General features: G+C 63.5%; 9 protein-coding genes across 9 annotated transcripts; 5 read left to right on the top strand and 4 right to left on the bottom strand.

The window, feature by feature from the left end:
• Window positions 1–1361: 1361 nt before the first annotated feature.
• Window positions 1362–6360, top strand: LOC62_04G006074 (uncharacterized protein; the record flags this gene model as incomplete). Its single annotated transcript, XM_062772640.1, has 6 exons — window positions 1362–1529; window positions 2330–3362; window positions 3534–3601; window positions 3725–4018; window positions 4046–4970; window positions 5015–6360. The coding sequence occupies exons 1-6, from the start codon at window positions 1455–1457 to the stop codon at window positions 6358–6360; spliced, it is 3741 nt and encodes a 1246-aa protein (XP_062628624.1). The 5' UTR covers window positions 1362–1454.
• A 133-nt stretch (window positions 6361–6493) lies between these two features.
• Window positions 6494–8518, bottom strand: LOC62_04G006073 (uncharacterized protein; the record flags this gene model as incomplete). The annotated part of the gene is made up of 1 exon (XM_062772639.1): window positions 6494–8518. One exon carries the CDS (start codon window positions 8516–8518, stop codon window positions 6494–6496), a length of 2025 nt encoding a protein of 674 aa, XP_062628623.1.
• Window positions 8519–8909: 391 nt separating this feature from the next.
• Window positions 8910–12372, bottom strand: DMTF1 (Cyclin-D-binding Myb-like transcription factor 1; the record flags this gene model as incomplete). Its single annotated transcript, XM_062772638.1, has 7 exons — window positions 8910–9624; window positions 9661–9899; window positions 9948–10223; window positions 10262–10473; window positions 10511–10587; window positions 10636–12147; window positions 12285–12372. 7 exons carry the CDS (start codon window positions 12370–12372, stop codon window positions 8951–8953), a joined length of 3078 nt encoding a protein of 1025 aa, XP_062628622.1. The 3' UTR covers window positions 8910–8950.
• Window positions 12373–13016: 644 nt separating this feature from the next.
• Window positions 13017–14783, bottom strand: nhp6 (Non-histone chromosomal protein 6). Its single transcript, XM_062772637.1, has 7 exons — window positions 14651–14783; window positions 14385–14448; window positions 13755–14111; window positions 13655–13717; window positions 13540–13608; window positions 13376–13492; window positions 13017–13327 (listed from the first exon to the last, which is right to left on the bottom strand). Exons 2-7 carry the CDS (start codon window positions 14424–14426, stop codon window positions 13310–13312), a joined length of 666 nt encoding a protein of 221 aa, XP_062628621.1. The 5' UTR covers window positions 14427–14448; window positions 14651–14783; the 3' UTR covers window positions 13017–13309.
• A 128-nt stretch (window positions 14784–14911) lies between these two features.
• Window positions 14912–16591, top strand: RHO1 (GTP-binding protein RHO1; the record flags this gene model as incomplete). The annotated part of the gene is made up of 5 exons (XM_062772636.1): window positions 14912–14920; window positions 15418–15481; window positions 15801–15853; window positions 15896–16102; window positions 16141–16591. 5 exons carry the CDS (start codon window positions 14912–14914, stop codon window positions 16441–16443), a joined length of 636 nt encoding a protein of 211 aa, XP_062628620.1. The 3' UTR covers window positions 16444–16591.
• Window positions 16592–16805: 214 nt separating this feature from the next.
• On the top strand, window positions 16806–18031 carry PHB2 (Prohibitin-2). The gene is made up of 4 exons (XM_062772635.1): window positions 16806–17124; window positions 17174–17263; window positions 17302–17357; window positions 17443–18031. The coding sequence occupies exons 1-4, from the start codon at window positions 16849–16851 to the stop codon at window positions 17963–17965; spliced, it is 945 nt and encodes a 314-aa protein (XP_062628619.1). The 5' UTR covers window positions 16806–16848; the 3' UTR covers window positions 17966–18031.
• Window positions 18032–18540: 509 nt separating this feature from the next.
• Window positions 18541–19236, top strand: LOC62_04G006068 (uncharacterized protein; the record flags this gene model as incomplete). The annotated part of the gene is made up of 3 exons (XM_062772634.1): window positions 18541–18588; window positions 18722–18961; window positions 19048–19236. 3 exons carry the CDS (start codon window positions 18541–18543, stop codon window positions 19234–19236), a joined length of 477 nt encoding a protein of 158 aa, XP_062628618.1.
• Window positions 19237–19674: 438 nt separating this feature from the next.
• Window positions 19675–22701, top strand: LOC62_04G006067 (uncharacterized protein; the record flags this gene model as incomplete). Its single annotated transcript, XM_062772633.1, has 3 exons — window positions 19675–20226; window positions 20275–20369; window positions 20406–22701. The coding sequence occupies 3 exons, from the start codon at window positions 19675–19677 to the stop codon at window positions 22699–22701; spliced, it is 2943 nt and encodes a 980-aa protein (XP_062628617.1).
• Window positions 22702–22917: 216 nt separating this feature from the next.
• Window positions 22918–23621, bottom strand: LOC62_04G006066 (uncharacterized protein; the record flags this gene model as incomplete). The annotated part of the gene is made up of 2 exons (XM_062772632.1): window positions 22918–23383; window positions 23458–23621. The coding sequence occupies 2 exons, from the start codon at window positions 23619–23621 to the stop codon at window positions 22918–22920; spliced, it is 630 nt and encodes a 209-aa protein (XP_062628616.1).
• Between the last annotated feature and the right edge of the window lie 172 nt (window positions 23622–23793).

Raw genomic sequence — 23793 nt, 5'->3', positions numbered from 1 at the left:
GTGTTAGTGTCAGTCAGGTCATCGTGGCACCGTGGCGTGCCTCGTCCCCTCCCCCTTTCGCTTTCGGCGGCGACAGCCGCGTTTCACGGGGCGCGTGGAGGGGAGGAGGGGAGCCGAGTTGTCCAGCTGCTGAGCTTATTGCGCTGCGCGCGCTGGGCTATTCTTAAGAGCGAGCGTGTCAGGTGGGTGGGAGCGTCGCTGTAGACTCTGGCTCTGGCTCTGGTCGACCTGGCGACAAATAAAGGGGAGAGCTTGGTTCTTAAGCTCGGCTCGGTGCTTGCTGCCTTCTTCTGTCTTCTGGCTATTGGCCTGCTGGGCGCCGCGACGAAGCATACGCTCCTCCAGCGGCCTGTTCTGTTCTGTCGCCCCTCGGACACTGTTCGGGATGGATGATCCTCGCGTCATCGTCGATGGGCAGTCTGCAGGCGACGGCAACAGCGGCAACAGCAGCAACAGCAGCAACAGCAGCAACAGCAGCAACAGCAGCAACAGCAGCAACAGCAACAACCTGAAACCCACCCTGTGAGTCTACCTCTGCTCTGGGTCGTGTCGCTGCCACAAGCATACAGCAGCAGCAGCACCCGGGATAAATAGGCACTGCATGTTCCCACTGGATTACATATAGCGGGTTGGTTGTGGGTGGGGGTGCAAGCCTGCCACGGGCGGGGGACAGGCAGCACTACTTTGCAGCCCCGGCCAGCCCACTGCCGGCATGATACCCTACGTTGTAGGGTGGGCGGCTTTCTTCCGGCACGGGAACGAGGGCAGAGAGTGGCCCAGAGAGGTTGCCCAGAGGCGAGGCCCTAACTCCGCCGGGGCTGCGGCATGCAAGGCATGCAAGCCATGCATAGAGTTTGGGGGGAAGAATAAGCTCGTCTAGAGGGGGTAGCGTGGCCTGCATTCGCGCTTAGGACAGGGAGAGCGAGGGCCGGAAAAACACGACGAGGACGAGGCCAGGAGCCAGGAGCAAAGGGGGTACCCGGGGCAAAACAGGGGCAGAGGCAGAGTAAGAGCCTGACACACCTGCCTCTATGGCTGCGTGCGTGCGTGCGTGCCCACGCACGATCCAGCTGGGCTGCATGGCGCCAGCGAGCGAGCGAGCCAGCCTCCCCTCTGTAGTCAGCGGCGCCTTGAAGCCTTGCTAAGCAAGGACTCCTGGCCTCCTGGCTGGCAAAGCCAGGCGCACGTATTGCCGAGCCCCGAGAGCCACCGCCACTGTGGGGTACGAGGGTTACGATGCGACGACCTTGCACTGGGTAGAACGTAGCCGCTTACTACCAGCCAGGCAGCCAGCCAGGCAGGCAGGCAGGCTACAGCTGTATGCTGCAAGCTGTCTCAACGTCGACAACCTACTCTTGTGTCGTCGTGTCGAGCAAAGCAAGCGAACACTGTAAACACGACCGACTGCAAGCACACCACACACCCTATCTATCGACGTACCGCACCCGCCCATCATGCGCAGGGAGTCGGCCGGGCCGCCCAGGCCGTACGCTTCAAACAGCGCAAATCTCGGAGGAGCTCAACAAGGAGTGAGTAACAATGTGTGTCGCGCTGTGCTCGTCCTCCCTTTCGTCTTGCCGGGCCGAGCTTTAAACGTCGTCATGTCGATCGATCTCTTGCTCGCCGGCTTTGCCTTGGCTTTGGGCAGTGCACTAGACAGACAGTCGCTTGCCTTGCCCCCCACAGGGAAAGATATAGTGTGGGGCTGGCTAGGTGGTTGGGTGTGTGGTCTCGAGGACGGCGGCGGCGACAAGGAAAAAAAGCCCACGTCCTCCGGATTGTCCGGAGAGCCCAACCCTTGCACAAACAGCGACAAAGTCGGAGTCTAGGGAGGAGGGGATGTGCATCGACGGGGACGACGAGAGGGAGTGAGAGCAAGCAAGCAAGAGGATGCACAGGGGGCTGGATGCATGGCGGCTGCTGCTGCTCCTCACTCCATCGGCAGCTTGGCCTTGGCCTAGCGTCCCCACACCCTCCCTCCCTCCCTCCCCCCACGTCGTTGGTCTTGCCCATTGTCCTTTGCTCGCGTCAAGCACACCCATCCTGTGTCCCCGTCATCGCCGCGCGCCGCTGACGACCCGTGCTACTCGCTCCTCACTGCTATTCTCGACCTGTCTCGCCCTCTTGCTCTCGCCTCGCCCCCATCGACCATCTCCCGCCGGCACTGCCTCGACTGGATCACGTCCCCCTCCCACCTGCCTGCCTGTCGACCGGCCCGCCCGCTCCACCGTCATCGCCCTGTCGATCCTCTTGTCGATCTCTCTCGGCCGTCACCTGGACACCTGGACACCTGGATCGCGCTCCCCTGCCGCCTCTCTTAATTCATTAGACGTTTGTGTCTGGATCTCAGTCGGGCCCGACGAGCAACTCTTCACCCTCTTACTCAGCGGCGCCGAACGACCCCCACCAGCACCAACCGGTTCGCTTCACCCAGCCGTTCACGTACAACCCCCACGACCAGTCCACTGTCGCTACCCCATACTCGGCGCCCCCGTCGTCATCAGCCCCTCCCTCGGCGGCCCCATTGACGTCGGCAAACTCTAGTGCCCAGCCAAGCCCAGGCGGTGGTGGCCCCTCATCCCTCCGGCTCAGCGTCACTTCGCCGCCGTCGACCAACCCTGGCTCTCTCAGTCCAACGGATCGGCACCTGCCCTCTATCCCACCCTTTCACAGGCCTCTGGGCAGCATGGCAGCCTCCCGCAAGTCGTATGACGAGAACGCTGCAGGCTCTATCAGCGGCGGTTTGCAACGTGCCCCAGCACATTACGATGCCCGCCCCCCAAACATGAGCCAGATCATGCCCTCGCCTGCTGCAGACTCGCGCAAGTCGCAAGACCTCACTTGGAACTCGCCTTCGTCCCGTGCAGACTCGTTTGGCTCGTCCAGTGTCCAATCTGTAAACACCCCACTCCCGACGCTCCCGCCGACGACGAGCTCAAATAACAGCAACACTTTTGCATACCCTTCTAGCAGGGGTGGCCTCGTTGCAGAGCCAGACTCGTACGCCCGCCGCCTTTCCGCCGCATCTACTGTTTACGGTGGCGGAGGTGGCGGCGCAGGGAGCCTCGACACCCGTACAGGCAGCATGGACACTCAGCGCCGCGCCAGCGACGCCGAGGAAGTCGAAGCTGGCCTGGCGCTCGCCGGCCTCGGTCTCATCAACAACAAGCGCCGCGAGAGCGAAACCTCTCCGCCCAACGGTTCTGCCGCCAGCTCGTCGTCTGCCCAGCCATCCTCTGCCAAAAAGGCCAAGAAGGAGGAAAAGCAGGGCTCTACAGGCGGCGGCAAGGACACGCGCAAGAGCTGTCAGGAGTGTCGCCGTCTCAAAGCAAAGTGTGACCGTGTATTCCCCTGTTCAAATTGTGAGTGGTGGTTGGGTCTCGTCTCCGTCGTGAACGTGAACGTATCTCTTCCGCGCGGCGCAACCAGGGTCGACTTGCCCCATCGCGACCCGCGTTTCACGTCGTCTTTCCGATCGTTTAGCTGAATTAAGGTTTCAGGTCGCCGCAGAGGTTGCGCGCTCGTTTGCCCAGACGGAGACCTCTCTTGCATGCAAGGCAAACGTTTGGTCCTCGCATCAACAGAACAACTACATGACAGGGTGAGTACCACTTGCTGTGCCTGCAGCTCCTCGGTGCGGCGCCGTCTCCGTGCCTCTTTTTCGGGTGGACGGACAGCGGAGAACACGGACATGGCCTCCTTGCCTTGCTGACACACTGGATAGATTGCACAACTCGAGGCCGCCTTGTTCCAGACAAACAAGCAGGTGTCTACCACCCACCACCCCTTGCTCGCACCTCAGTACCTGGATGGAGGGTTCGCCTCGGTCGACCCTCCACCAGGGTACGAGCGTGGCGCCGTCGACGGTGAACATCAGGGACGGCCCGATGCAGCGCGCCGCAGTTCCTCGCAGACGTCCTTCACCGTCGGCACACCTCGTACGCAGTCGTCGCATCGCATGGCCGTCGAGAGCTTGCTACTCTCTGACGAGGTCGTTGCCCGCCGCGAGAACGAGTGGGTGAGCGATAATGCACCGCCGGCGCAGATCCTCGCCCGTGCTCCGACACCCGACATGGTCGATGACCGCCAGGCCATCGCCATGCGGCTGCGTAAGATCCTCGCGGTGCTTCCGCCTCGCGAGGAGCTGCGCAAGCGCTCAGCCCGTTTCTGGATCTATTCCTCCTGGTATCAGAGCATCCTGCACCGCGAAGAGTTTGATAATGTCTACGAGCCCGCCTCGTACCACCCCACTGCCGCAAACCCGCTCAGCCCACACAAGCTCGCATGCGTGCTCATGGTGCTCACCCTCGACACATTCTTCGATCTCAGCACGGAGCAGGAGGACCCCAAGGTTGGGCTGTACTGGGACGCCGCGCAGCAGTGTTTCGACACGCGCTTCGGCTGGGCCGCGAGTGTGGCGGGCGTCCAAGCGCTCGGTCTCATGGCGCTGTTTGTCGGCTTTGGATGGCGTGGAGCGAGGGCCTCCAACTTTTACTTCTTGAGGCAGATGACCACTGCTGTCCAGCAGCTCGGCCTGCACAAGGAGCCCCACCCCGGAGTGCCCGAGGACGAGGCCGACTTCCGCCGTCGTATCTTCCACGAGTCGTTCCAGCTCGACTGTCTCCTGTCGATGAACCACGGCCAGAGGACTGCCATCCCGCTGGAGAACATCGAGACCCGGTACGCGAGCATGACGCCGCACCTCAACTTTACAAAGTACGAGTACATGCGCCGCATCACCTACGCCGTCATCGATATTGGTCTTCGTCCCGACTCGAACCCCGCCTCGCCCGATGTCATCCGCGCCGTCGAGGAGGAGATGATCAGGTTTGACGTCAACAACATCCCTGATGTCCACTGCCCTGCCATGGTCGGCCACAAGCTCCCCGACCCGCCCGCCGACCTGTCGACCTTTGAGCCCATGGGCCATGCGCGTACTACGACCAGCATGGCCATGTACAAGAGTTCTCGTGAGTACAGCTAGCATGGGGTAGGTCTGTAGCTAACTCTCCAGTCTTCCTCTTCCGCCCCGCCCTCCGCCTCCTGATCGGGCGTGTCCGCTCCGACCCGGACTACAAGGTCGACGACTGGGACCGCAAGGTGTCCATGACGACTTTTGAGACGTGTCGCTGCATTGTCCTGTCGGCCAAGTACCTCGTGCGCAACCAGCCCCGTCTGTCGGGCCGCACCTGGAGTACCTGGGTGCAAGTGTTCTCGGCCGCCGTGTCCATCACGGCTGTGGCCATCTTCCTTGGCCCGCAGCTTGAGCCCACGCTCATTGGCCAGGCGTTCATGGAGCTCAACGAGGTGTGCCAGATGATCGACGAGTGTGGCTCGAACCGTGCCCGTGGCGTGCACGCCCTCATCCCAGTGCTGCAGCAGATGCTTGCTGCTCGGTACCCGCAACTCGTGGGCCAGAACACCACCCCGAGCATCAACGCCGAAGGTGCCGACATGCTCTACGCTCTGCTTGGTGGGTCTGTCGATGAGCACGGTCCTCAGGGCGCGACGCACATGACCGAGTCGGTCGCTGCGGTGTTCTCGCCCCTCGACCAAGCCGCGTCGCTTCAGCCCCCCCAGCAGCAGCAGCAGCAACAGCAAATTCAGCAACAGCACCACCAGCAGCAACAACAGCAGCACCACCAGCAGCAGCAGCAAGCGCCACCTCACCACCTCCAGCCGCCGCATATGAACGGCAACGCGCAGCCGGGCCAGATGGCCCCGCCGCCACACCCCAACGCCGCGGGCGGCTCGGGCGCCACGACCCCCGGCGACCGCGTCACTCCCGACGAGTGGAAGGGCAACACAGGCCAGCAGCTGCACCCCGGTGCCATGGGCCACCCGATGCTCGTCCCCGACCCCAACTTCCAGTACACTGCGTACAATGGAGGCCTGACGACGTCGATTCCGACGCTCGACCTGCAGCTCGGCAACGTGGTGCACAACCTCAACCAGCAGCAGCCAGGGTTCATGCCGCACGTGTCGCAGCAGCCGACGGCGCCGCCTCAGCAGCTTGGGCCGAACAACGAGCCGCACATCATCTCGGGCCCGGCATACTCGCTCAACCCACTCCCGACCGTGGAGCTGGACCCGGGCACGCCGATGCAGATGGCCAACAGCGCTGCCAAGGAGCTGAGCGCGACCGAGCTCTGGGCGCGCCTGCAGACGTTCTACGAGCCGACCGTGTGGTGGGGCCTCGGGGACGGGTACGACGTCGGCGCGCTCCAGGGCATGAACGTGAGCGACCCGGCCGCGCCCGCGTACCCCGGCAGCAACGGGAACAGTGGAAGTGGGAATGGGAACGGGGGAGGGTACGAGCAGCCGCAGCCTGCCATCTACCAGGCGAGCCCACTGTTCTAGACAGTGTGGGCCACGAGGGACATTGATGTAATACATAATTAGAGTTGTACGAATGGATGGGGTACAAGTGTGTGGTTGTGGTTGGGGATGATGCTGAAGAGTGTGAGGGTGTGATGCTGAGTGGTGGTGGTGTCTACTTGTCTACTGTCGTCATTGTTTGTGTGGTTATCGCCTCCGATGCTTCTGCTGTTGTCGTCGCCGTGTCGGGCTCCGTCTCCGCCTCTGTCTCGGCCTCCGTCGCCGTCTCCGTCTCCGCCCCGCGCCTCCTGCCCCGCGGCTTCCGCCAGTCCCGATGCCAGCTAGTCGCCCTCAACATCCTCTCAACTGGCGCCATCGCCAGGGCCAACACCTCGTCATCGGGCCCCTCCGCGCCGCTCCTCCGCGCATCAGCGACGACGAGCACCTCAAGTAGCCGGCCAAGCGCCTCAATCACAGCGGGGACCTTGGCGGCGTTGGCCGCGCTCTCCTGGGCGCCAAACACGCGCCGGTGCGTCTCGACCACCAGCGCGTCGTCCGACGTCGTCTGTGGCGCTTCGCCGCCAACAGCAGCGAGCGGGCGCGACAGCGGCAGTGGTGGCAAGCCGGCGCCCAGCACGGACGACACCCAGCGCCACTCGTCCATGCTCACGCCGGCCGCGCCGACCCCCGCGCGGCCAGAACGCACCTGCGCCACCCCGGAATCGGGGAAGGGCGGCATCGCGCCAGGCAGGCGGAGTGGCGCGCGCGCGAGCCTCGCGCCGCGGAGCGCGCGCACGACGCCAGAAGCGACGATATCGGTTGTTCGCGTGTCCGGTATGCGCGGGTGCAACGCGCGCACAAGCGTGAGGAGGAGCGGGATGTCGGCGGTATCGTCCCGCCTAGCGATGGCGCCAAGGAGGGCGTTCGCCGCGGGCGCGTTCGCGTGTGATTGGAGCATGAGCTCCGCGACGTGCGCGTATGTCGTTGGCGGGGCGGCGCGGAGCAGCTTGAGCAGCAGCACATAGCTGCCCGGGTCCGGCATGCGCGGTGGCTGCAAGCCGGCAACGATATCCGACACGCTGTGCCCGCTGATCTGGGTCCACACGCCCGCCGCGGCGTCGAGGTTGTGCCCTGCTACTTCGGCCGCGAGCCACGCGTTGAGGAATGGCGCGGGGAGGGGCTGCTGCTCGCCGAGCAGGTCGCCCAGGTCCGCGGCGAGGCGGGACGGCGGGCTCGCGTGCGCCGCGCGCGCGGCGGACGGGCCGGCGTACCGCGCCCGAAGCCAGAGCTTCATCACGGTTGTGTATGCGGCCACGACGGCCGCGACTTGCTCGTCGGACAAGGTGGAGGCTTCGCCAAGCGCCTCCTGTTCGGCAACCACGTGCCCTCTGAACTCTGTGAGCGTGGCGAGCGCGCCGCGCAAGTCGGAGGCGGGGTACGCGGCCAGCAAGACCCCCCACAGATCCCAGTGCCACGGCGCGTCGTCTCCTTGTACGGCGAGGCACGCGTCGATCATGTCCCGCACTTGTGCTTGGGATGGGCTCGTCTCGCGCACCATTGCGTGCAGGACTTGGGCGAGGAGCGGCGCCGGGAGCGGGTTGGGGAGGTGCGGGAGGAGGCGCTCGACGCTGTCGAGCACGCCCGAGCGGAGGACGAGCTCCGCTATCTCGGCCGTCAGGGGGACGGACTCTTCGAGCATCCGGTCGAGGAGGGAGAGTGCTGGTGGGCCGCCGTACGGGTGCGTGAGGAAGACTTTCAGCAGGGCGTGGTACGTCGACTGCGGCGAAGACGACGAGGGCGAGCTCGGAGGGGGCACGTCGCGCGAGCTGCTCAGATGCGCGTGTGCTAGCTTCAGCGCCGTCTGCGCTCGGGCTGGTCCGTGGCCATAGTCCGAGAGGAGGAGTATGCGCACTTGGCGTAGCGCAAGCGTTGGGTTCGTTACCGTCGGGAGGCGTCGTCCCTCGGCAGAGTCTAGCACGCCCGAGTCGAGGACGAGGTCCAGCGTGTCGGCGGATAGAGTGGGATTTTCCTCCATCATACGCTCGAGGAGGGAGATGGCTGGCTGCGTGCCGTGCGGGTGGGACAGGAAGGCCGCAAGCAGGGCGTGGTACGTCGTCTGGCGCGAAGACGACGAGCTCGAGCTCGGAGAAAGCACGTCGCGCGCGTAGCTGAGATGCGCGTGCGCGAGCTTCAGCGCCATCTGTGCTCGGGCTGGTGGGTCGCCCCTGTCCGGGCGGAGGAGGGAGCGCACTTGGCGTACCGTGAGGTATGCGTCCGTTACGGTCGGGTTTGTCGAGTGCGTCTTTGGGGCCGAGGGGTCGGGGGGATCGGGGGCAGGAGGGGGTGGTGAAGCCGACGCAGAGGTCGAGTTGGGCCGCGCGTCGAGTACGAGCAAGTCGTACCGCGCTCGCGGTACCACCCGCGATGCGCTTGTCGCGGCGGCTCTTAGGCCTAGCATTGGCGAGCGTTTGTAGTTGTTGACGATGCTGCGATGCGGATGATGGTCCTCAACGATGACGTCCAGTTCTCAACTTTTAAGTGGCAAATGACTTGGGCTGTTTTGATCCCGCCCACAAACAAAAAGTGGCGACTATGCGACTCCTAATATGCATTAAGTAAACAAACCACAACCCTACGCCCGCCCAGAGCGCGTACGCTTGTACGTCGTCACTCTGCGCGCCGCCGTACCCTCGTCGTCGTCCTCAATGGCAGAGGCGTCGCGCTTCACGCGCTTGCTCGGCGTCGGGGTTGCGCGAGGCGTGGCCACTGGCGTCGGGTCCAGCTCGTCCACCTCCTCTTCCACCTCCTCCTCGACCGCCTCCTCGGCAGCCTCCACCTCATCGACCTCGTCTTCAACATCCGCGCCCTCCTCCTCCGCACCGTCTTCCACATCACTCTCGACAAACTCGGCGCTCTTGGCGTTTGACTTGCGCTTCTCGCGCTTCTCCGCCTCGACGCGCTTCTTCTCGGCCGCTTGGGCCTTCTTCTCGGCCGCTTGAGCCTTCTTCTCGGCAGTCGCCTTCTTTTTCTCCTCGGCCGCCGTCTTGCGTTCAGCCGCCAGCCTCTTCCGCTCGGCAGTTGCAGCCGCCTTGGCCTCTGCAGCCGCAGCCTTGGCCTCTGCAGCCGCCTGCTTCTCGGCCACGGCAGCGGGATCCTCCTTGCGCTGGCGTCTGCCCTCCTCGGCCTCCGTTCCCTGGCCCGTCTCCTTGTTCTTCTCGCGAGTGGCCCTCTTCTTCACTTGGCGCTCATCGCTGAGAGTGAGTTCGCCTCGGGGCTCGTACAACTTCTCGATTCGGTTGAGGAGTTCTGGTGGTCAGCAAGGCCTCCTAGTCCAACACCCACCAGACAAGGACAGCTGAGCGCGTGTCTCGCCGCCAGCCGATCGTGCCCAGCGATCCCATTGTCCGCGCACATGCACAAGAGTGTAGCCCACAGGCAGTACCTTGAGCACATCAGGCCAGTTGATGTCGTACTCGTGGTGGAGGTCGAGATCACGGAGAGTCTTGATCACCAGCGCTGGGTCGACGCTGGCCTTGTCGAGGATCTTGCCGTTGATGACACGAGTGCTGAGGTGGTCTGCCCTGGGAGGTGTCAGTTCGGTTCGCTCGGCCGATGATCTTTAAACTAACCATTTCTTCCGGCACTGTGTGGCACTACGCGTTCCGCCGAAGCGCTGCGAAACCACCTCCCAGGGAGTGTCCCGGGCAGAGAGGTCCCAGCCAAGCTCGGCGTGCACTGCGGTGATAATCTCGACGAGCTTCTGCGACTCCTCGGCACTCCACGCGCCCTGCTCAATCTTGCCCTTGAACATAAGCTGGCCATCGTAGCGATCACGGCAGTCGGTCTCTGTGCGGCCGATCGTCTCGGCGATCGTGACCCACTGACGGGGGTGTGCCTCGTAAAGTCTGCAGCAATGTCAGCGACACCAGCCTACATCACCTACCGAAGGAGCTCTCTGTCCTCCGCTTCGGTCCAAGGGCCCTTGTGAGCACGCGGATCATATAGACGCTTGATGCACTCCTTGACGTAGCGGACAGGGCGGCCGGGGCACAATCGCGCAATCTCGGGGAAGAATCGAGGATACTTGGCGCGCTCACTCTGCAACCCCTTGCCTAGAATGATCTCCCGGAGGCCTTCACGGTCGAGATTGTTTTCCTGGTGGGTCAGCCATCCATCGCCAAATAACACTCACCCTTCGGAAAGCCTCGAGACCGCTGTGAATGGCAGCCAGCTCAGATTGCAGGAACTTGCCACGCCGGTATTTTAGAACTGGCAAGTTAGCTGATGCACCTCTGTTCGTTTCCCAGCTCCACTTACTGCCTTCCGCTTCGAGGCGCTGCAGCTCTGCAATCGACATCCACTTGGACGCCAAAAAGTCGAACATATCTTCCTCGTTGGCGAGCAGGGAGCGGAGTTCATCGTCCGTCTGCTGCTTCTCGCGGGTACGCTTGCCCAGTGCCGGCTCGAACGACACCTTGTCGTTGGCTCCGGGAACCGTAAGGTAGAAGCGTGCAGTCTGGCGCTTAGCGAAGACGTCGACGTCGGTGATGGTGGCGACCTCGGCAGCGACTTCGGGCGGAACGTAGGTCGGTGCGCCGCGCTGAGCACCGCTCAAGCTCTTGGTCCTGACAACTTTGCCGACTGGTCCAGCCGCCGCCGGAGGTGCTGACGCGGAAGCTGCAGCGGCCACCGTTCTGCGTGTAGTCCGGGGAGTCGGGGGCTCGGCCGGAGTCGCGACGGTGGGCAGAGCGACCTCGGCCTCCTCACGCTCTGAAGGTTGGCTCGAGGGGACGACATCTGCGGCGATGTTTCTGCCTCTTGTAGCGCGCTGCACCTTCTCGACGGGTGCGGCCTTGTCCGTAGCCTTCGCCGCGGCAGACTCGACGACCTTCCTTCTGCCTCTCTCCGGGATCACCGGTGCGCTCACCGTCTCCGGCGCCTCGATCATCTCGGGCACCTCGTTCTCCTTGCCCTTGTCGACGGCCTTCTCCTTCCCCTTGGCGGTAGCCTTCTCCTTGCCCTTTGTCTTCTCCTGAGGGGCGGCAGTGACAATCTCGGACACAGCGGGTACGGTGGTCGACTTGGCCGCGTCGGCAGCCTTCTCCTTGCCCTTGCCCTTGTCCCTAGTCGCCTGCTTCTCGGCAACCTTCGTAACAGCGGGAAGCTCGAGCTCCTCATCGCTCTCCTTGTTGGCTTGTGCCGGAAGAGACTGCCTCGGCTCCCAGTACGTGCGCGCGCGAAGCAGCGGCTCGGCGACGCGGACCGGCTCGCTCGCCCGAGGCCTGTGACCGCCGAAGCCAGGACGTGCCGGCGCTGCGGAAGCTGCCCCGAGGCTGAACGGCGGCGCATCGTCGTCCTCTAATGTGCCGCGGAGCGCCGATGTTGGGGGCGAGTCGAAGCGCCAGTCGGTGATCGTTTCCGGTTCCGGCTGGTGGGATGGTCCGGCAGGCGTGCTCTTGCGCTTCTCCTCCTTGTCCTTCTTCTTTTTCTTCTCCGGGCGCGCGTCAACCCCTCCAGAGCCTACGCGCACGCCGGCGCTGAAGAGCTCGAAGGGCGCGGTAGGTGCGGCAGCGTGCGACGTGTCGACCTGCTGCTCAACGGCCTCCGACTTGCGTTTCTTCTCCTTGGGCTTCTTGGGTGTCGGGGGCTCGGAGGGCTCGGCGTCGCTGCTGGCTGCGGCTTGCAACGACTCGGCATGTCCCTGGCTCTCGCGGCGCGCGGCCTTGGCTTCGCGCTTGCTCTTGCGCTTTTCCCTCCGCTCCGCACGGACTCGCTTGCGTTCAGCCTTTTCGGCCTTGCGCTGCCCCTCGGCCAGTGCGAGGGCGGTGGCTGCGAGTGAGGGTCTCGATGCAGTGGGGAGGGAAGACGGAGGCTGTGTAGGGCGAGATGGCGAGTATGCCGCCGGAGACTGTGTGCGCTGGCTTGCGGCGGGCACGAGGTCGCGTGGAATGGCCGGCCGCACGAACGGCCCGTCCCTGCCACCTGCCTGGAAGGGGCTGTTGTGCTGCTGCCCTTCTGATCGGCGATGCTTCTTCTTCCTTGCTTGTGCGGCATCGGTCGAGTCTTGTTGGGAGGTGGATGGACGGCTGCCTGCAGGCTCTGACTGTCGTGGTCTGTTTGTGGATTGGGGGACTGACGATGACGGTGGTGGTCGAGGTCGCGATCCGCCCTGGTCTTGTTTTGAGAATACTGGGATTGGGTATGCCCCCAGCATTAGCGACTCCATTATGGATGTATGAATATAAGTGAGGGTGCGATGGGTAGATGGAGAAGAAACAAGGAAGATGTAGAGATGGATAGTGTGTGAGAAGTGAGTCGACAGTGACTGCGCGCCGGTGGTGGGTTGGTGAGAATGGGCGGCGGCGGCGGTGGCGGGGATGAGAGAGCGAAGGCAGGGGAGGGACAAGGGAAGGGGGAGGGCGAGAGGGGGAGCTATTTGGCGCGGCGGCGAGATTGGGACAGGGGGTGGGCACCTGACTCGCCCCGCCGCCGCTCCGCCGCGCCGCCGCCGCCTCCTGGCTGGACGCACAATGACGCACCCCGGCAAATCCAAAAGCAGCCACCACCCCACTGACCCGTGACCCGGAAACAATACAAGCAAGAGTCACACTCTACTGCGCAAGTGCAACTAGCCTCAAACACAATGCGCACCACACAACATACACTGACACCACTTTATGCATGGGGTCAACGACTACCAACAGAGAGAGCGTTGAGCGTTAATCGCACTCTAGGTTTAAAATCGCTTATTGCAAAAACGGGGATAGAATAGGGCAATAGACAAATCAAAAGGCGAAGGTGGAGAGAGGAGAGAGGAGAGAGATACTATTAACGATGGTGGTTGGGGAGGAAGGAAGACGGGGTATAACACCGACTCGGCTCACATCACGCTCGTCACACTTTTCGACACACACACGACACCGCACACAACGCTACACCCGTAGACAGAGAGACGACCAAGAAGGGAGAACAATAGCAAAGTCAAAGAAGTTTACTTCTTCTTGGCCTTCTGGGCGGGTGTCAGCTGGGTCGAGGTCGCGAGCCCAAAACAACTAACCTTCTTGTCCGCGCCGGCGTCGACAACAGGGGTGACAGGAGCGTCATCCTTTTTGCGCTTCTTGTCGCCCTTCTTGGGCGTAGGGGTGACAGCTGCGGGCTTGGGGGCAGGGGGAGGCTGTGAAGGTTAGATGAGTCACCGAGGCCGATTATTGTGATACTCACAGTCGCGTCAGTGTCGTCGTCCTCGTCAGAGTCGGCAACGCCGGCAAGGGTGGCGGGCACACCAAGGGTCTACAACGTCAGCTCATGTCTAGGATCCCAAGGTTACACTACGCACCTTGTAGGCCTCGTCGGCGGCACGGAACTGGGTGGTGGCGTCGTTGTAGGCATCCTCGTAGACCTGGGGGTCAGCTTTTGCGGAACGCTTAGAAACTCACCTTGCGCTGCGAGTCCGAGAGGTCCTTCCAGCGGTTGGCAATGACGCTCAGAATCTCCTTGTAGGGCATGCCGGGGTTGGCCTGGCGGATGCTCTCACGAACGTCGTTCTGGAAAAGGAGGTAGGCCGAGGGAGGACGCTTGGGGGCGTTGGGGTCCTTGGGCTTCTTCTCCTTCTTGACGCGCTGCTTCTTGCCGCCGGCGACAGCCTCAAGGGCGCCGAGGGCGAGCGCACCGTTCTCGACGGCAGCGAGAGCGGCAGTGGTGGTGAGGGTCGAGGGCGACAGTCTGGCATAGTCCTCAATGATGGCGACGCAGCGGGTCATGGCGCTAGCGATCTCCTTGAAGGAGGCGACCATCTGGGTTGTGTTAGAGATGATGCACAGGGTAGTGTATGCATGGTGATTGTGATGGTGGCATTGGTGGGTGGGGTTGGCGGAAAGTGGAGGTGGACTGGGCCAGTGACGAAACAGTTGGGATGTTTGGTTGGGCGTGGTGGAGGTGGCATGGCCCAGGCTGGCCTGGGTGGGGAGAGTCCTTCCCTCCAGCCAGGCTCTCCTTGCTCCCTACCAGCCACGGTGGATTGAATGGGAAAGGTTTGGGCTCGCTGGGGAATGGGTCGTGGTGCTCACCTCCTGGCGCTTGGCCTCCATCTCTTCGTACGAAACGGACATGTTGCTTGTAGGGATTGTGAAACTGTTGTTTGTGGCATTGGTGCGGGGTAGTGGGTGGGTGGATGGGTGGGACACCGAGTTGGTTGACAAGAGATGTGTGTGGTTAGCAGGATGCAACAAAGAGAGGGAGAGATGGGAACGGGGTGGCGACAGCGTGGAAGGTGGTTCAAATCGCTGGCATAAAGTGTATGCATTTGTAGTCTGGGTGTTTGCTCGTCACTCACGTTGTGGATGTTGTTGTTGGGTCGAGGGTAGTGGCCGCTGTTGAGGGCTTGCTGGATGTGAGGGGGATTAAGGGAAGAGGTGGTGATTACAAGTTGTCTTGTAAACGACTGGGTTGTTAAAGGAGGAAAAGAGTAGGTGGGGGTGGGTGATGAAAAAGAAGTTGGGGGCGGGCGGCGAGTTGAGTTGACTTGGTAAATCGTGTCACTTTGAGACGGCCGATCCTATCCAATAACAGCTCAAAATGGGACAAGTAATTTCAAATGACTTTGGTTGGTTCGCTGGCTTAAATGCATCAGATTGGGAAATTTATATACTCCACGCTTTATTAGGCTCTGGCTGGGTTTGTGCCAATTTGCTCCCGCTATTGCACTGCCGCCTGTCTGCCTGCCGCCGCTGCCGCCTGACTTTCCGGGGTTGCTTTGTTTTCCGCCACCGGCACCTGCAAAGACAAGCACGTCGGATGTGACTTGGGGCCAGTCGTAATCACCCCCAAATCACTCATCTCCTGCCTTGATCAAACACGCGCCGCCCATTCAGTCATCTCTATCCACATTACAATCAAAGGCCTTATCAGCAAAGAGACACCAAGCAAGACTGGCAGCAACGCAAAGAGACAAACAACAACACACTAGTTCAACTCGCTGCAACAGCACTGCATAGGAAATGTCGGCAAGTATCATCCCTCCCCTTGTTTTGTTTACGCGCGAGTAAACAACCACCCCACCCCGGCCCTCATCACAAGCGACCAAGGCTGACAAACAACCAGTTTGAAGGAGGACAACGCAAAGGTCCAGACCTCAAGAAGAAGCTCGTCGTGGTCGGTGATGGAGGTGAGTGCAACTCGCGGCAGCGGGGTGAAGGAAGGCGAAGCCGTGTGCGGCCCGCAGGCAACCTTCCTCGAGGTTGGGCCGGCTGCGGGGGAGGGAGACGAGGAAGGCGAGGAAGACGGCACCGAGGAACAAACCTCTGTCTCTTCCTCACTTGCACCTCGACGTCTCGCAGCAGCATGCCCATGCACTCACAGTGGGCATGCTGAGACCCCCTGTGCTGCACGCGTCACGCTCCGGCCGCCCTACCCTACCCCCCGCGCTAGCTCGAAGCTCGCCGCACGTTACCACGCGTACGTGCACAGACGCTGATACACCAAAGGATGTGGCAAGACCTGCCTCCTCACCGTCTACGCCGAGAACCGCTTCCCAGAGGTGAGCTTTCGAACCACAGCTGGCTTTAGCTCACCACCTCAGACCTATGTCCCAACCGTCTTCGAGAACCTCATCACGACCGTGCCTCACCCAACGGACCCGTCAAAGACGATCGAGCTCGCGTTATGGGACACGGCAGGACAGGAAGACTTTGACCGTCTCAGGCCGCTGAGCTACAACGACACGGACGTCATCTTGGTCGTGTTTGCGTGCAACCACCGGCCAAGTTTGGAGAACGTGCTGGACAAGGTGGGTTGGGTCGAGCGGGATAGGACTAACCATCACAGTGGTTCCCCGAGATGTCGCACTTTTGCGAGAACGTCCCTCTCCTGCTCGTGTGCACCAAGACCGACTTACGCAACGACCCGACGACAAAGTCGCTCATGGCGGCCCAGGGCGTTGGACCCATCTCGCCAGCCGAGGGAGAACGCGTCGCAAAGGACATTGGCGCACGGCGGTACCTCGAGTGCTCAGCCAAGGAGGGCACCGGCGTGCGCGAGGTGTTTGACGCTGCGATCCGCGAGAGCCTGCGCCGCGGCGGTGTGTCCAGAGTCATCAAGAAGAGCGGCAAGAAGTGTGTCGTGCTGTAGGGCCGGCTCCTACCCTACCTACCCTTGATTTCTTGTTGCGCGCGCCCGGCCACACACCCTTGCCGCGGCGCGCTGTTGTGTCACTAGCATATTGAGTTTCTTCCTACCCCCACCCCATTGGAATAGCATCGTAGGCATGCAGTAGGCCGTTGTTGCGGAGAGCGAGACCGTTGTGCACAAACACAGCACAGCCGTACGTACACCTAGAAACGTATGACAACAACCCACGTGGTCCACGTGGCATGTCCTCACGTGACTTGAACTTTCGCACCGAGCGACTCTGCCGAGGGCCGCGCAGCGACTGGCGCCGCTCGTCACTCACCTGCGCTCACCACCACTCCCACCCTGCCCTCTTCCACAACCTTCCCTCTTTCCACCCCTCCCCTCCTCCACCACATCACAGCAATGAACCGCTCAGGAGGAGAAGCCTTTGCGCGCCTCGCGCAGCAGCTCAACCGCGCGCGCATGCAGGCCGGCGGCGGCGGCCGCGGCGGTAACGGCAGCGGCGGACCTTCCCCCGGCGGCCTGTTTGCCGGCGGCGGCCTCGTCGTCGCCCTCATCACGGGCGGCCTCGTCCTCAACTCGTCCCTGTTCAACGTCGATGGTGGTCACCGTGCGATCAAGTACTCGCGTCTGCATGGTATCATGCCCAAGATCTACCCCGAGGGCACGCACTTCCGTGTACGTTGGGCAGACTGCAAGGAAGACGGAGCCGGTGCTGACTACCCAGGTTCCTTGGTTGGAGACGGCCATCATCTACGACGTCCGTGCCAAGCCTAGGAATATCGCCTCGTTGACGGGTACCAAGGACTTGCAGATGGTGGGTGAAGACCTTTGTGGTGGAAGCTAACCCGCCAGGTTAACATCACCTGCCGTGTTCTTTCGCGTCCCGCTCCCCAGGACCTTCCTACGATGTGAGTCGGGTGAGGCTGAGGTGGATTGAAATGATCGGCCACCTCGTCGCTATGTTATTTGTCCGGTTGACTGACCCCTGCGCAGCTACCGCGAGCTCGGCACCGACTACGACGAGCGTGTCCTCCCCTCGATCGTCAACGAGGTCCTCAAGTCCGTCGTCGCCCAGTTCAACGCCTCGCAGCTCATTACCCAGCGTGAGATGGTGTCCCGTCTAATCCGTGAGAACCTTACTCGCCGCGCGAGGCGGTTCAACCTCGTGCTCGACGACGTGTCGATTACGCACGTCGCCTTCTCGCCCGAGTTCACGCACGCCGTCGAGGCCAAGCAGGTCGCGCAGCAGATTGCCCAGCGTGCCGCCTTCCAGGTCGACCAGGCAATCCAGGAGAAGCAGTCGATCATTGTCCGCGCCCAGGGTGAGGCCAAGAGTGCCGAGCTCATCGGCGAGGCCGTGCGCAAGTCGCAGGGTTTCCTCCAGCTCCGCAAGCTCGAGGCCGCGCGCGAGATTGCCCAGACCCTCTCGCAGAGCGGCAACAAGGTCATGCTCGACAGCAGCAGCCTGCTCCTCAGCGTCACGGACGACCAGGTCCTCCAGCCTTCCAAGAAGTAGGCGGCAAAAGCGAAAAGCGGCATTATCATGTAGTGGGAAGATGCAGCAGCAACAACTCTGGAAGAAGGGGTGGCGAGGCTAACCTGCTGGCTGACTGTAGCGCCTTTCCGATGACCGCGGGGTGATCGGAAGTTTGTCCCGCCTTTCTGCGGCGCAAGGCGGCTCAGTCGGGCCGGTCGAGCAAAAGGCCAAACAGGAACCCGCAGCGCACCGGGCATGGGCATGGGAGTCGTGGAGCAGCGAGGCGAGGGCGAGCGGGCGAGCGTGACAGCACAAAAGGCAGCACGCGTCGCTCGCTGGCCCATGCGCGAGCTTCGCTGCTGTTCGGCGAGCAAGCAAACCGTCACGCGACTGACGACACTGTTGATTGGGCTCTGCTGACGATGCTGACTCGGTGGCTGGCTGCACCACGCTGGCGATGGAAGACGCGCACGCCCACGGCCCCCGGCCCCGCGCGCGGATCCGCGCGGCCTCGTGCTGGTCGGTCCCGTGGGGCCCGGGTTGGGCTGATACAACAAGTCGTGTGCGGATGACTGTTTGCCTCGTCCTTGTCGTCGCCGCCGCTCACTGAAACAATGTCGCTCCACGTACATGGACACGAGGCGCCGTACCGGCATCACTGGGTGAGTGGGTGTGAGGGACGGGGAGACGTGGGGCCGGGGTTGGCAGCGGCAAGTCGCCACTACGGCCCACATAGAGACCGCCAACCCTTCCCCGTCGACTTGCCGCTCGCTTGCTAACGCTCGCTCGCTCCAGACAGTCGGCCCAGGACCCCTCTACGCCAACCAGTTCCGCTTCCTCGCCTACCGCCGACTAGACGGCGCGTCTTGGTTCGCGGCCGAGGTGGACGAGCTCGCGTCGTACGAAGACGGCGCGGGGCAGTGGGTGTGGGGTTTTGTAACGGTGCGCGGGGAAGCCGAGGAGCGGGGGGACGAGGACGTCGTCGCGGTCGCTTGGGACGAGTGGCGGCGGCTCAAGGGGGGTGAGGAGGGGGTGGTGAGTTGGCGCGCCGTGTGTCGTGTGGCGGGCGCGTCCCAGTCCCGAGGGCACGGAGATGAGGGGATAGGCAGACCACGCCACAGTACTGGCCCGCCTACGACCGCCGCCTCGCGCAGCTCCAGCGCGAAACCCACGCATACGACTACATCACCACGTACGAGCTCAAGGCCGCCGCACACGCGTACGCGCACGAAGCGGTAGCTGACGCTGCTGCCGGGCGGCAGGGGGCCGGGCCGTGGTGGCTCAATATCAGCGACGACGAGGACGACTAGGGTGTTACATAGCTGGTGGCGGCGTTGGGATTTGGCCGGTTAGCTCTGTCTGTACAAGCTCTTGTTCTGTTGTGGCGCGCAGCGTGCGTGCGTGCGCGATGTATGTACTGTGCTCATGTGCCCGAAATGCGTCATGCTGCGTGGCGGCCGCCGCTGGCCTCCTTGTCGCCGCCTAAACGCCCGTGCACGCCATCATCGCTGCTTGCACGACGTCAGACCCGCCCCGAGCGACCGTGGTTCGCACCGGCAGCCAGCACACACCGCCACGGGCGGCCCACGCACATGGACGATGAGGGCAAACACTGCCTTTGTAGCTCGCTCGCACTGTTGTCTTCCTATTACTTTTACTACTGCATCTCGACCCCCACCTCGACCTCGACCTCGACCTCCTACCTCATCTAGGGCCACGCCCGCCCGCCCGCCCGCCAACATCACACAATGCGGCTGGCCGCACTGCTCCTCCCACTGGCGGCACTGGCCGCCCTCGGCGCGCCCGTGTCCAAGCGCAAGCGTGAGACGCCCGTCAGCCCGACGCTCCCGCCAGGTTTCTCGTCCGGTGGTGGCGCCGGCGGCGGCTCGGGCTCGGTAGCGAGCGTGAGCGTGACGACGACCACGACAACGACAACAACGACGCCGCCACCAGAGAGCTCGACCACGACGCCACCACCACCACCACCCCCTCCGCCCCAAAGTTCCACTGTCACTACGCCCCCTGTGCCGAGCACGACCCCGCCTCCTCCGCCGCCGCCGTCCTCCGACCCCCCTCCGGTCCCTCCTCCCTCCTCTCCTCCCCCTTCTCCCCCATTCTCAGCACCGACGACCACCCCGCTGAGCACGCCGTCAGAACCGTCGCCGAGCAGAAAACCGACGACGACGGCGGCGTCGGGATACGCCTCGACGGTCACAGTCTTCAGCACCACCAATGACTTGCCCGCTGTCACGGGCGGCAGCACTGGCGGCTCTTCGTCGTCCTCGGTCGTTGGCATGGTCGTGAGTTGGGGTAGTGACTGACACAGGGCCAACTGACGACGACCCCAGGTTGGTATCGTGCTCGGCGCAGTAGCCCTCATCATCGCCCTCGGCGTGCTCCTCTGCTTTATGGGGCGCAAGAAGCATCGGGACAGCTACGTAGCGTGGGTGCATGCTACTGGGACCAGGACTGACTCCAGTGTGCCTCCCTCCGAAGTCCCCCTCAAACCGACGAAATACAACGGGTCACACCATGCCTCGAACCGATCTTCGGCGGCGACGACACTCAATACTCTCATTGAGAACACGCCGCTGTGGGACGCCCCGCCCGAGGACACGGGGCTGGCGATCGACCGTGATCCAAGCCCACCACGATCGCGCCGGCAGTCATTTGACCAGCTCGCGCCGCCCCCGCCGGGCATGCAGAGGCCACCCCAAGCTCAACCGGCACCCCCGCCCCCGCCGCCACCACCGATGGAGCAGATGTACCCCGTCCTGCCACCGCTCGACCCGCCACAACCTCCCCGCGCGGCACCAGCGCTAGCACCACCAGCACCGCCCGCCCCGCCGTCGTCGGCGTCGTCATCCGCCACGATCTTCAAAAGACCCTTCGCGTCGATTTTACGCATCGCGAACCCCTCCCCACCGGAGGACGACGAAAAGTCTCTGTCGCCCGCGTCGCCTGGCCCTGCGTCGACCCTCGCAGGGCCAAGTACGGCCCGCACCGGCGCGAAGCCAGAAGTTAGAAGCCCACCAGCGCAGATCATCACCACGGCCAGTGTGGCAGGCACCAGCGGGCCCAAGTCTCCCGTGTCGCCCGCATCCTCCACCTCCCCCGCCACATCCGTGTTCACGGAAGTGCCCAAGGAGGTGCAGAGGAGTGGCCCAGTAGCGGAAAGCTCCAAGGCCGCCGCAACGGCGGCCGTTGTGACCGCCACAGCCTCAACGGTGGCAACCAAGGCTGGCGGTGGCGCCACAAGCGGCGACGTGGCCGATGCAAGGAAGACAGAAGTAAAGCCCAAAGCCAGCTTCTCCGTCCTCGGAATCCGGCAGCGTTGGTCATTCAAGCCAGCTGCTCGTGCCCCGTCGCCGCCGCCCCCTCCCGAACCCGAGCATGAGCTACACCGTGTCCCGACTGCCGTGTCGGAGGACAGCGCGTACTCGACTTTCAGCGAGGAGGAGATCCAGCCGCCCCGGCCGAGCACGCCGCAGGTCGAGGCCGCCACTGCCGCACTGCAGGACCGGCCCAAGTCAATCCTGATGAACCCCACTCCGGTGACAACACCCGCTCCGCCAGTGGTGAGCTACAACAACTATGCCCATGCGGTCAACCCCGCCCGGCCTAGGGAGAAGGTGCCGGACATTGATGCCACGTACCCCCGCGAACCAGTCGTTCGTGACTCGGTCGCGTCGATGCTCCAGGTCGACCTCGACACGCCACCGTCAACAGTCGTGCCCACCAAACCACCGGCCGAGGTGCGCAAGGCCGAATCATCGCAAGCGTCCTCGTCGCGGACCACCAAGCCGCCTTCGCCAGCAGTGGTTGTGGGCAAGCCAACGTCGTCGTCGCCAGTGGGCCCCAGCAAGTTGACCACGGGGCCATCGGTGGGCAAGGTGCCAGCCACACCGATATCAAAGGCACTCTCGCCCACCTCGACGCCGTCAGTGACGCCCAAGTCGACGCCGACTGCGACGCCGCGGTCCACGCCGAAGCCCACACCGACTCCCACGCCAACGACCACGCCGGCGCCGTCCCGCCCCTCGTCACTTCTCATCCCACTCGCACCGGCCCTCGTACCTGCCACACCACCCGCAGAGTCGTCAGCAACAGACTCGCTGCAGATCCGCCGCGTCGGGGGTAACGTCCGCCTCAACTTCTTCGACGACGGCGACCCGACCCCCGCTGTCGCAGCTAGAACCACCAAGCCGGTTGCAGCGGTGACGAGACGCCCAACAAGAGCACTAGGAGCTCCGGTGACACGTGTCGCCGCCACCGAGCACACACGGTCCCAGTCGACTCCGCCCACCAAGCCGACACTGTCGATTACCACGGCGGTCAAGGCACCTGTACGCCCACCGACCAACCCCGCCCGAACACGGACTTCCACGCCGCCGAGCAGCACGGCACGTCTGACCCCCAGCCCGCGGGGAAGCCCAAGTACCCACGCCAAGGCACTGCCTGCCCGCTCGTTCCCTATGCGCCGGGCACACTCGCCGCCCAGTACTCCGGGGTCGAGCGGCAGCGCTCCCAAAGTCGCCGTTGGGGGGTACGACGACTCACTGTGGGAGGACTCGTCGCTAGAGAACGTCGCCGACTCGACATCCACCACGCCGCGTGGTGGCAGCACACCCCGTGAGACGCCCAAGGCGCGCCCTCGACCGCTGTCGACGGGCGATATCGACGCCCACAGCCGCCACTCGACCGTGAGCGGCGTCAGCGTGGGCACGGTGCGCCCGCGCGCCGATAGCAGAAAGCTGTGGGTCGCAAACCCTTAGTGAGGACAGGACACTACTGGACATTGTAGATGTGTACATGCAGGCACGGATTATACAGGTGTGGGAGGTCTGCGGTCTGTCTATGGGGGTCGTGGCCGAGGGCGTGAAGCACGGGCGTGGGTGTGTGTGGGTGTGGCATGCGTTCGTTCGCTTTCTGTTCTATTGAAGGAGGGTCTTGGAGAACTTCTGACAACGGCGGCGCACACAGCAGCAGCGTTACGGGGTGGACACGGCGAGGCGGACAAACTGGTGGCTGAGGGCCGCGCTCTTGATCTTGACCTTGCCCATCGGCGCCGGAGTGAGGGTGATACGGCGGCGGAAGAGCATCTTGGGGCGGCGACGACGGCGCGCAAGCGCCGCCTCGCCCTCGTCGGCCGACATGCTGCCTCCGTCGGTCGCAGCCTTGCGCTCGACAAACTCGAGGCCGTACTCGTCCGAGAAGGCGCGGAACTGCTCCTGCGCAGACCGCGGCATCGCCTCGTCGGCGTCCACGCCGCGCACGTAGCCTGCGTCGAGGGCCGCGCGGACGAAGGGCAGCACGTCGGGCAGCTCGGGCGCGAACGGCAGCGCGTGGTCCGCGAGCGCGTACACTGCCGCAACGAGCGCGTCCGTCTCGAGGCGCCAGGCCTCGAGCGAGCGCGGGGCGTCGCGCCCGACGTGCATCGCGCGGAGGTAGGCTGTACTGTGGTGTGTCAGCGGCTAGCAAGAGTGGACTGGCGATGGCACACGACCATCCCACACGACCACGGTACCCACTACTCGGACACCTTGTCATACAGCGCCAGCGCAAACGTCGCCTCTGTCACGTCAATGTCGGTGCCGACTCTGCGCGAGGCCGCGCGCGCAGCGGCCGAGAGGGGCGTCGAGTCGGCCGGCCACTCGGCGCGCGGGAAGGTCGGGGAGGGTGCGGCGTGGGGCATGGTGGTGTCGTGAATGGTGAAGAGTGAGTGAGTGATAGAGTAACAGGAAGAACGAGTGAAAAGGGCGTTAGGAGAGATGGGTTGTGGGGACAGGCAGGCAGGCAGGCGGCAGAGAGCGACCGACCGACTCGAGCCGATCTGATCGTTTGCGTTGTCTGGCTGGTCGCCCGTC

Source organism: Vanrija pseudolonga, chromosome 4 (assembly GCF_020906515.1).
Source record: "Vanrija pseudolonga chromosome 4, complete sequence".
Taxonomy (NCBI): Eukaryota; Fungi; Basidiomycota; class Tremellomycetes; order Trichosporonales; family Trichosporonaceae; genus Vanrija; species Vanrija pseudolonga.
This window is presented reverse-complemented; position numbering and strand designations above follow the sequence as displayed.